General features: G+C 43.1%; 1 protein-coding gene across 1 annotated transcript in view; it reads right to left on the reverse strand.

Moving 5' to 3' along the window:
- Nucleotides 1-11,841, reverse strand: part of LOC146649644 (thyrotropin-releasing hormone-degrading ectoenzyme-like) — a 281,955-nt gene extending 270,114 nt beyond the window's left edge. The window contains exon 1 of the mRNA XM_085386023.1: nt 10,645-11,841. Coding sequence (XP_085242149.1) covers nt 10,645-11,139 — 495 coding nt within the window. The 5' untranslated portion in view covers nt 11,140-11,841. The remainder of the gene's footprint in view (nt 1-10,644) is intronic.
- Nucleotides 11,842-12,196: the final 355 nt, after the last annotated feature.

Consider the following 12,196-nt stretch of genomic DNA (forward strand, 5'->3'; position numbering starts at 1 on the left):
GCCACAACAGTGCCTCTTCACGACTGCCCTTCCTCCCCAGGTGAGTGAGCTACTCAAACATGTAGAGAAGTTATGGCAGGTAGATGTTGTCCCGGTGCCAGAAGGCAAGGTGGTTACCCGTTCAAGAGAAGATAACTATGCAGTTAGCCTGCTAGAGCAGAAGACAGTTCGTGTAGATGTCGAGGGCATCCAACGCTATGCCACCCCCCTCCTTCGCCGCGAGAACATGCCACACCTTAAAGCTAGCCCTAACGCTGTCGTTCCCAGTTTGAGAAGTGTGGAGAGAAGGCTCCAGAAAGATCCAGAACGAGCTAAGATCTACCGGGCGGAGATAGAGAAGTTGGTCCAGGCCGGTTCGGTGGTTAAGGTGTCCCCCTCTGAGGTTGCTCAAGCAGATGAGTCATGGTACATCCCTCACCACCTTGTTAGCCACAATGGCAAAGATCGCCTTGTGTTTAACTGTTCGTTCCAGTTCCAAGGCCAAGCCCTCAACGAACATCTTCTACCTGGGCCCACCCTGAGCGCATCGCTCCTTGGTGTCCTCCTTCGCTTTCGAGAGCATGCCGTAGCCATCAGTGGTGACATTAAAGGTATGTTCCACCAGATTCGCCTTCTTCCCGAAGATCGTTCCCTCCTGCGGTTTGTGTGGCGGGATCTACACCCCGAGGAACCGGTGGCCGTTTATGAATGGCAGGTCCTCCCCTTCGGTACAACTTGCAGCCCATGCTGTGCAACCTTTGCTCTGCAGCGCCACGCCAGGGACCACACGGAAGGAGATGATCCGCTACGTCACTCTGTGGGACAGTGCTTCTATGTTGATAACCTTCTCCAGAGCGTGCCGACCCCTGAAGAAGCCCGGGACCTAGTGGACAGGCTAAGAGCCCTCCTGTCTTCTGCTGGATTTGTCCTTCGCCAGTGGGCCAGTAATGAACCCAGCACCATTGGCCACCTACCTGAAGACCTCAGATCCACAAGTGCAGAACTTTGGCTCACTCAAGACAAATCAGACACCTCTGAGCCAACTCTGGGCCTTAGCTGGCACTTCCCCACGGACACCTTGGGTTACAGACACCGCAAAATCAGTTATGGTGCCCCCACTATGCGGAATATTTATAAGGTTCTCGCAAGCCAATACGACCCACTGGGCTTGATCCTACCGTACACCACCCGAGCCAAGATGCTGGTGAGGCGCCTTTGGGATCAACAGAGGGGATGGGATGACCCGCAGCTTCCGCCAGAACTACTCCAGCAGTGGAAAACCTGGGAAGAGGAATTGCCGTTCCTTGCACAAGTCCTGCTTCCTCGCCCGTATCTCCCAAAGCACATCACGGAGTCAGTTAGTGAGAGAGAGATTCACATATTCTGTGATGCGTCAGAGCAGGCTTATGGCGCAGTGGCCTACATGAGAACAGTGACAGGTGATGGCAGCTCACATCTAGCCTTCCTGATGGCTCGCTCCCGTGTTGTCCCTAAACGCATTCTCTCCATGCCTAGACTTGAGCTGTGTGGTGCCCTCTCCGGAGCTCATCTTTCCCGTCTCCTTAGAAATGAGCTCACTCTGGACATAAAGAGGATAGTGCTGTGGTCTGACTCCACAACTGTACTCACCTGGTTGAGGTCCCAGTCATGCCACTTCAAGGTCTTCGTCGGCACCCGCGTGGCAGAGATCCAGGAATTCACTCACTCGCACACCTGGCGCTATGTGGACTCAGCCCAGAACCCCGCAGATGATATAACCCGGGGGAAGTCCCTTCTCGAGCTGACCAGACCCAATAGATGGAGTCAAGGGCCTCCTTTCCTGCTCCTAGGTCCAGAACAGTGGCCTCCAGAGCCAAGTGGCACCCTGGCTGAGCCTCCAGGCCCATCTGAGCTCCGTAAAGAGACCTTTTGTGGATTTTCTACCACCTTTGACCCCGCCACTTCGAACTTCAGCAAATATGACACCTGGACACAGCTGCTGGAAGCGGCTATTACGCAGTTGCATGGGGCGGCCAAAGGCGGTGGAACTTCATCGGCTTATGACTATGTTCGAGCAGAGATGGATGTCCTGAGAGAAGCTCAACAGGAGAGCTTCCCTGAGGAGTATCGACTCCTTAAGCAGGGGAAATCCATCAGTCGCAGCAGTCGTCTCCTTGCACTATCCCCTGAGTTTGACCACGAGAATGAGGTCATCCGTGTAGGTGGGCGTCTTCGCCGCTCCGAAGATCTCGCCTTTACCAGCTCCCATCCTTTAGTTTTGGATCCGACACATCCAGTCACCCGCCTGTTCATCCAGGATGTCGACAGAGAAAGCACCCTCTGCTGTTCAGGTAGATCAGCGCAGTCAGGCAGCAAACCCAAAACGGTTAAAAACCACAGAAATGCACCAGCTTCAAGCATTTGCGGTTTGTCAGGTGGCATGCATTGCTCAGCAAACCCTGATTTACAGCCAGCTGTTGTTCCGAATGCTGGAGCTGTCGCCATGGTGACGTGACAGGCACCATGTGTACAACAAAGGGTGTATCTGAGAGCAGCTTTGGAGAAAAAAAGTATCATCATCTGAGCGTTTTCACCAAAGTAGTGAGGAAGGAGTGTTGAAAGAAAGAAAGCTCAGCAGATCTCAGAGTGTTTGTTCGCCTGCCAACTTTACCCACATTCATCCATATTTCATTGTGCCGCTCAGGAGTCAAACTGACCAGGTGATGAAGAAACAGACAGTCGGCAGCTGTGGAGAATTAATACTGAAGGAAGAGGAGAGCACCTGTCTCATTAAAGGCCCTGGAAAGCCTCACAGGTGCTCTGACTTTTCCTGGCTGATTAGACCTGCGCCCAGGTTGACGCTGAGTGGGGATTTACTGGTAATTAACTGAAATGTCACTAAACTCAGTGCACTAAAGATGATCATCCAGGCAAACATATAACTTAGAGGGATATGTTAGTCAAGAACTCTCTGTACACACCCACACAGTCCTGTGAAGAGGGCTAATCAGCCACAATAAGTGCAAACACTTCTGTGGGTGTAGCGTGAGAGCATACTTAAAAATAATATCATAAGGTCTGCATATCTGCTGCTCGTGTTAATCAGTTTTTTGTCTGAAGCGATGCAAAGAAAAAAATTAGGAAGGTAAATTTGAATGTCAAGGAAATGCAAATTGTCTGAGCGTAAGCCAGAATTGTGCATACCTCCCAGAGGAACGAGGTGAGTTTAGGGAAAAGGATTCTCTCGATGAGCAAACTGCTACTCACAGTTCTACCATCACTCACAGCAGCCAAATATGACCAAGGTCCATTCATCAAATGCTGAATTTCACAAAGTCCTGATTTCACCTAGGTATAAAGTGCTTCACCAAGAACATCTGCCATGATTTGTCTGTTCCATTAATGTGGTTCTAATGTTTTAACTAACATGGCACCTTTTTAAAAAACAACAACAACAACAACAATTCTTACCTAAATACCTTAATTGTTTGTTTTCAGGCAGACTGAGGGTAAGACCAGAACTTATCCAAGTGGAACAGCCATCTTGCTGATTGTATTAAAATTGAAGAATGGGAATACTTGCCACCTGACCTAATGAGCCTGCGTATTTATCCATGCATACTGGCTTGTTTGCATACATAATATAACACCATTCATTGGTAAATTTGAACCCTAGCAATATGGCCCCAAAGTGGAATGATTGGTAAATATCCCAAGTTGAAATAAGCTCCACTCATCCTTTGGCATTTAACTTAATTGCCTTCTTATTGCTTCCTTATTTAGTGTTATACAAAGGCTCTTGGCTTTGAAATATACGTGAGTATTTTTATGTTGTTTTTTTATTACTGGGTGAGGCCCAATTTTCAGACTATGTACAGTATATGGATATCATAAATCAAAATATGAAAATGCACATTAAGAGGTCACACTATTTCAGAGTCCACAGAAATGCAGTGAGTCTCAATGAAGTGTGCAGGGAGCCAGAATGTATAAATCAATAGTAGGGATTGTTATGATTTTTGGAGATTTAAATACAAGTTTCTTAATCAAATAGTTTACCCAGCTTTTAAAAGGCTTAAAAAATATTCTTTCTTGGTTTTACTTATGCAGGTGGCAGTTTGTAGGACTTATGGCACTGCTAAACTAAGTAACACAGGTGGTTTATAGATGTTTGCTGACTGTTGCTGAGGGAAATCAGTCACAAAGAGGACGCTGCACCAAAAACCTCCTTGTGATTGCTTTTGCTAGTGGATTGCCAACACAAACAAACTAAGGACTACTGCAGCACTCTACTGATGACCAAAGCGAGAAGGGCTACAATGCAGCACAGTGTACCTCTTTGCATTCAGTTTCACCCACCAATAGGAAGCATTCTCTTGTAACCACTTGCCAACTAGTTGGGGAATACATATTTTTCCCAAGAAACTGGTGGTGACCAGGGGGTAACTGACCAGTCTCTAGGCCTGCGTGACTGTTTCCTTATCCGGTTCCGGACGACAGAGGCTTTAGCCAATCCCTGCCACCATAAAGCAGGGTAAACCCTGGACAAGTCACCTGTCTCCAAAGAGTGTGTATCCTTTTGTAGGCCAAAAGGTCCAACATTGGTAACATGTGCTGTTTGGTGCCTAATTAAACGGCATATAAAAACACATAGAAATAGCAGGTAAGAATGACATTTAAAAAATTCACAACTGGTGCACAAATAAAAGTTGTAATAGAAGTAATTTCTAATTTCTATTGGATAATATAGTTTGTAAAAACATGTCTCGTGTTAAATTTTAAAGTGTATGCATATGGCTATGTCCTGAAGGCAGTTCACATTTTGGGGTTTACACAGGTCAAAGAACAAGCAGAAGGCCACAGCTTCTGTTCAACCTCGTTATGTAACATGTGGGTCCTTTTAATTTTTACTCTTTTTGTGCATTACCAAGTTGCACCTTTCTCTTGGTATTTTACCCTGAAGTTATACTAAATTCCTTGTGTGGATCAAATAATTAATTAAAATGAATTCAATTAGTCATCATTATAAACATGGATGAGTAGCAGTGCATGATGGGAACACGCCCGCAGCAGCAGGAACAGTTTGGAACCTTTAGGTTGTTCCGCTGTCACACGTCAGCGACCCTAAGCCAATCAAACACAGTGTGTGTGTGTGTGTGTGTGTGTGTGTGTGTGTGTGTGTGTGTGTGTGTGTGTGTGTGTGTGTCCTTTGATGAAAGAACTGATCAATACGAACAGAGCCTGCTGACACAGAGAGGAAACAGTGGAGATTAAAAGGATGTTTTTCAGGCTTTTCTGATGAGTCAGCTGACACAGCGGCACGCTCTGAGATGCCTTCAAAATGTTCTGCTCAAATAAATGTTGTTTAATTGTTTGTTTCTTGGTGCTGGGTTAGATTTCTCAGCTAACAGAGAGTAACACTGAGCCTGGGGTGCATTTTATTTAGCTAATGTGGCTGCTCGCTTTCATCATGCTTGTATCTTCATTACGTCTCAGTTTCACTCGGTGCTCATGTGACAGAGAGATGCAAGGGGAGGAACTCTTTTTAACATGCATGCTGTCCTCCCTCACTGCAAAATCATTTTGAAGAGATGGCAACTAGCCATCAAAAAATATAGAAACTGACTGTCAAATACGTCCAAAAAATGGGTCAATGTACAGAATCTGTGGAGCCTCAGGAGTAGAAAGAAGTTGGTGAAGATGACTTTAAAACAGATTTCATTACCACTCGGTGATCTATGCCTGACTGGAGAAACCAGTGAGGTCTAAAAAGTCTCCCAGTGTTAATGAACCCTCTGACACTAAGCACGCCCCAAGATCGGACCACGAGGAAGCGCAGGAAGCTCACATTCTTATTAGGGAGGGCTTTCTGCTTCACACCAATGGGCTTCAGCGAGAAGTGTTGCAATCATAGTTGGCCTTAAACTTAACCCTGAATTACTTGAACACGGCCCAATGAAAATATCAATATGTTCTCTAAAAGAACATATACCCTGAAATATTTTACATTCCTACTTTATCATACTGTACATATATTTTTTCACAATATAATTGGAACAGAATACAGACCCTTTACTAAAACTTAGCAAAGCTAAAAAGTAAAGTTTGGTCACCTTTTATACCATCAGCATCATCCATTAATAAATCAGCCTATTAACGCTGCCATATGATGAGAGATGGGCGACATATTGGACAGATCACAGGGCTAACACACCCAACCAAACCCCACTAACTGCATGTCTTTTACACTGTAGGAGGAAACTGGAGTGCTCACGCATAGAACATGCAAACTCCACACAGACCACACACCCCAGCCAAATGATGGATTCAAACTTATTTGAACCCTGCTGTGAGGCAGATTGAACCACTGTTCCACTGTGCAGCCCCCAACAACAGACTGCAATCCAAAAGGCTGACTAGATATTTGACTGGGTGAGATTTTAACTTTTTAACCCCCCAAAAATGTTCAGGAGGAGTGAGTCACATAGAAAGACTACATCGTTCTACACAATCTAAACCATATTAGAAGAACACCGAAACATAGATATATTCTCAAATACAAGGCACAGGGAACAGCACTCCCCAATGTCAACTTAGTCTTTATAATGTATTTAAAGTATCACATTTAACATGTTAACATGTATCAGGGCAGCAATGAACCCCAAAGGCAGGATATTAGGGCTATATTTTAGACACATGCTAAACAAGCCTGGAGTCCTTCCAACCTTCCAAATCAAACTCTTTATAGTTCTGTTATAACATTCCCATTTTCCTAAAGTCTAAGGCTATCATTAGGTTGATCCAACCGTAACCCTAAACAGGTCACAACCTACTCTGCATCTTGACCTTGACATAACAAAGTGTGGAAACCCTGAGCTCATTTTCATTAAGGTTCACACAGCTGCCCTTCATCAATACTTGTGCTGCCCTCAGTCAGCTGAAACCCCAGATTAAAAGAAGACAACTAATTTCAGCTTCTATATTCCAACACAAACTATTTTTACAGTTAACTAGTATAATTGTCTATAAGTGATTGCATGTTATTTTCACATATTTCAAATACAAGTGCATTGTGCTACACAACCAGTTTAGCAACCACGGCGTGTTGAAGTGATTGCACTATTAACCACTTTAACACAATGTAAAGCCGTAACCTTCATCTCTTTTAACAATGACACACAGCGGGTGGCGAGTATATGCACAGGAAAAAAAGCAATAAAATCATATATATTAAATTCAGATATCAAATCCATCTCAGCTTGAATGGGCATGATGTGTCAGATTTTACTGACTACTGTACAGGCATTGCAATTCAAAGGGTGTTGAAAATTTCCCCATGGGACATGCTTGTGTTTCTGCGCTCGGAGCTCCTCATCTCTTCATCTCCTCTGTGGTGCATTTAAGCGATTGGAACATCCAGCGATTTCCAGGTCACAATCAGAGGATGTAGGAAGGAGGACTGGAGGAGGAATAAATTAGCCAAATGGAAGGCGCGCCTGCATGTTAATTTTACTTGACATGGAGTTAAATCATTGGCTGTCTGGAGGGACTGAAATCTGGATAAGAACTGACAGTGTTTGGCAAGTTGGGGAAAATGGTCAGCCGACATCTCCAGACCGAAAACCTTCACTTCACTTCGTCTCGAATGCATTTTGCATTCAATTTCTTTGAATCTGTGAATTAAGCTCTCTTTTCAGGAGTGTTTATCCCTCCCCTTGCTACCAGCCGCATCTATTTTTATTCACATTTCTGTTTTCTGGCCTTTCAACATCTTGACATTTTTTTCTTTTCATAATGCATTAACTCTGAGGATACCTTAGGAGACCTGCCTGGCACCCGACAGCACCTCTTAATTCACAGTGTGCCCTGACACAAACACAAAAGGGGCTGCAGGGTTTTTAATTGGCCTCTGCCCAAATTAGACAGATTTATCCTTCTCTCACATTAGCCGAGATGACCAGCCTGAAAAATCACGTTGCTCAGGCGTTTCTCTGAGGCTTTCTCTCACCACGCACTTGTCTCCGAAATTGGGCTGAAACAGCAACTTTGACGGTTAATTAGCCTCGTTAAAGAAACCTCCGAGGCCAAATCTGGAAATAAACATTCTTTGTTAGAGAGCGTCGGGATGCTTTCAGCACAGAGCAGACCACTGGATGCAAACAAGGAGCTTTGTTTGGAACATTATCAAAAGATCAAAACGTCTACATCAACAGGCTGCACCGCACCAATCTCTGTTTCATGATGTAGACTTTGTACGGAGCTGGATTCAACAGTAATTAGATCATGACTGACCATTCTCAATAACAATAACATGACTGCAAATAAGTTACTGCAAACAAGTTTAGTCCAACCATCATCCAGTTTTATCTCAAACAAGTCAGCTCTCAGGAATCTCTCATTCTACTATTAGAGTTGAGACGAAAAGATGTTACCGCTGACATCAACTCCCTTACATGCATTGTGGCTACAAGTCTTCTGTTACAAGGTTTCTATTTGGGGATGCAAAAAATGATATTAATAACAATATATAAATAAATAAATAAAATAAACTTCTGGATTAATGGGGTAAGTTAGATCTCCTCAAAATATACCACCTGTTCATAAACAGCTCCACTGGCTTCCAGTTCAGCTCCGTGTCAATTTAAGATTCTGCTTCTCACTTTCAAAGCGCTTCATAACCTCACTCCCCCATATTTATCTGATCTTCTCCATACATACTCACTCCCTTGTACACTCCACTCTTCCTCACCTCCTCTTCTTTCTATTCCACCTGCTCGGCTGACTTCTACGGGACTCAGAGCTGCCCTGAGACTTTGGAATGCACTTCCACCTCGGGAACTCGGCTCCACACTACAAACTCTCTCTCCACTTTTAAATCACACCTTAAAACCTATTTGTTCAAAATTGCACACCCTTCATCATGATTCCATTTCAGTCTATTTTTACCTTGTTTGGCTTTTATATTTTTATACTTGTTTTTATTTTTCATTGACCTGTTTTTGTACTAATGTAAGGTGACCTTGAGGGTCTTTAAAGGTGCCTATAAATAAAATGTATTTATGTATTATATTTATTTATGTATTTATAATAAAATTAAATGTATTCACATTATTATTATTATTATTATTATTATTATTATTATTATTATTATTATTATTATTAATAGTAATAATAATAATGATAATAACCTAATCTGGTATGGTTAGGGGTGGGGTCACTGGTATCCAATTCAATTCTGCCAAGCTGCCTACTATCTTAAATTTCATATAAGAACAGCAAATAGAAATTCAGAATTACTCATTAAATTGGGGCATTCATGCTCCCAACGGGAGTAACTATTGTCATTTTAAAGGTTCAAAAGGCTTTGCTGCACTACCTTCTCAAGAAAATTGTAAATCTCCAAGAGTTTAATTCATGCCTGAAAGAAAAAGTACCCAATTTAAAACTGGCCAGGAATAGTGTTGCTGACATTTCATGGACCCGGAGACTTCAGCTGTAGTAATGAGATGCAATACCAGTACTCATCTCTATTTTTTGTAACTTAGTAGACAAAAACAGCCGTAACCAACAGCAACCAATGCACAGCCAATATAGCTAATAATCTACCAGCATTGCCCATTTCATAAAGTTGAGTTTATTTAACTATTATTTGACTATAGTATGTCTAGTGTTTAAGAATTGTTGAGTCTGGACTACGATGTAGAGGGCTTCACAGCCAAGACCTGATCCAGTAACAAAGATGTAAATTTGTTCCATTAAGCTTAATTGTGTCAATCAGGGTCTTATTGTTACTGGTGTGGGTCTCAGGTTTGGGGTTCAGTCACACCTGAATGGATTCAAACTAATTTATGATTCAATGTCTGTGTTTTGAGGTAAGAGGTACGTTGAAGTAATGTCCATCATATCATTTGTTAATGCCATGAAAAGGTTGCCACAGTTGAAGGTGTCACATTTCAACTTCTTTCAGAGCACTGAAAATCTAGAGTTGTGTAAGAAGCATTAAATGTCTCAAATGCAGTGCAGTGCAGAGAAAGGTTTAATTTTATAATCTGCTGTACATTAGAAAAGGTTCTGAATAGGATAGCTATAGAGGTATTTTCACTCATGAAGTCAAAAATCAGGAGAAGCAGGTTGGTACCTGATTTAAAGTTGGGGTTTTTTTCACAAAACACTGGAAATACTCAGGCTGGCTAAGGCGAGGATACTGCTGGGGTAGAGCGTACAGGTAAACACTCTCGCTTTTGCTTCTTTGTAAATTCAGCAGACGGTTTGCTATTCTAACACAGGCTCAGTTTAACCTAGTGTTTGGGATCTGGCAGGCTAAAAATCCAAAGTTGGACTTTTTTATTCTCACATTCAACTCTGTCAAGTGAGCTGAGGAAAAGCTCTGGGCTGTAATCATCAGTAAAAGCAGCTTATATTTGGTGTTTGGGTTCTTTGATAAGTCTAATTGATTGCATTTTGGAACAGGTCTGATTATTTCGGGTGGGTCTGTGCCTAAGTAGATTTTGAACCAAAAACCTAAAAGAACCTAAGAACCTAAAATTTTGGACAACCCCAAGCATGTTGGTCATTCAGTTTGTAAAAAGTGACATTACCTAGGAGTCCTTGGGCTCTAGACTGCTACATGCTTGAATTTAAATTATCACTATCCTCACTGTGAGCAAAAACAAAGCGCCAACATACCTCTAAGCGATCAGCGTGCAGCACAATAAAACGGGTGGCATTAATGCACTCCAGCTCAATGCTGACTTCACCAGAGAAGGTGAAGTTATCCATGTAGACGGCAAGCCGCAGGTCGTAGTGCCGAGGCCTCACCGAGCCTGGTAATCGTGAGTTTCTCCACGGCTGGACCACCTCTTCGTCCCCTTTCTCCCCCGTCCTTTCCCCTCTGCCTCCATTCAACTTTGCAGACCCACCGGGGCCTCGGGAACTCGGCTCTCCAGTTGATTCATCGCGATCTCGTGCACCACAGTCCTCAAATTTGACGTTGAGCGCAACGGCTACTGCTGTTACGATAATGAGGGTGAGTATGGAGAGGGCAAAGCCCAGCACCAGGCGCTTGTGCACCGTTATGTGGCGCTCAGTGGTTCGAGGCCGGACCACCACTGATTCTGCCCACTGATCCGAGAGGCCACGGCCGTTCCGCATGGCTCCCGGGCTGCTGTCGTTTAGTCCCATTTAGCTTAAAATGTCACTAGAACAGCAAAGAAATAATGTCAAAGTTCAGCAGCAGAAACAGATTCTGATTCAAAAAAATATTCATTTATGCACAGGTCAGATTTCAGCTTGTTTACAGTAAACTTGATGTGATTGAATGTGTTTTGATCGTCCAAAAGATTCCAGTCTTGATTCAGCCTGTCAGCCTTTCAGTCTGTGCTGATGAAACTCCAGCAGTTATATATCTGAAAAACTGAACTCTGACCTTGCTGCTGATGGACTGTTATGAACGTCCTTGAGTTCTGCCTAGATGTGAAAAATCAGCACTGCTGCACGTCTTACATTTCAGGCAACCAAACTGAAAAAACAGAAAAAATGAGATGGTCATGTGCGTTTTGGTTTTGCGGTGAACAGAAACAAAAAAAAAATCAATGCTGCATGGCTCGATTTCAAGAGCAGTGAAGCCTGAGAAGGAGAAGGAGGAGAGGGACAGAGCGGAGGAGGTATGCCGTTGAGGATGTGGCTATACAGTGAGCGTATCATCCATAGACTGGAAATCAGCTGGGTAAGCTAAACACTTAACCACCACAAGGTATAAAATTGGAAATAAAGCCTTATGCTGTAAAAGCAACCTTATCTGGATTTCCTCTCAGATTGTAAATTCAAGTCAGTTATGGATGATGGAAATCATCAGTTTGAACTTTAAAAACGGTCACGTTACCAAGTCAAAGACCCTCAACCAAAGTCTGAACGAACACAAGGGGGTTAAAGCGGCAGGTAGTTTTCCCAAGGTACGAGTAAAGTTAATTTGCTCTGAGTTAAAGCTCTTACACATCCGCAATAAACCATAAATAAATCCCTTTCAGACTATTATGGGATTGTCATAATGTTACAGTCGAAGATTATAATAACTTACAAGACATTAAGATGTGTTACAAGTCTCTTGGAGATTAGTATGATTGCATTTAAGGTTTGGAATCAAATGAAGACTTAATCAAATCAAAGTCACACCAGAATATGTTCAGATCTTATTTTGAGTAAAATAAAGTTTTGAATTCGGATCTTTGTCAAGAAATCC

Source organism: Rhamphochromis longiceps, linkage group LG17 (assembly GCF_057381845.1).
Source record: "Rhamphochromis longiceps isolate RC_006_pf linkage group LG17, R_longiceps_female_GT1.1, whole genome shotgun sequence".
NCBI classification, from domain to species: domain Eukaryota; kingdom Metazoa; phylum Chordata; class Actinopteri; order Cichliformes; family Cichlidae; genus Rhamphochromis; species Rhamphochromis longiceps.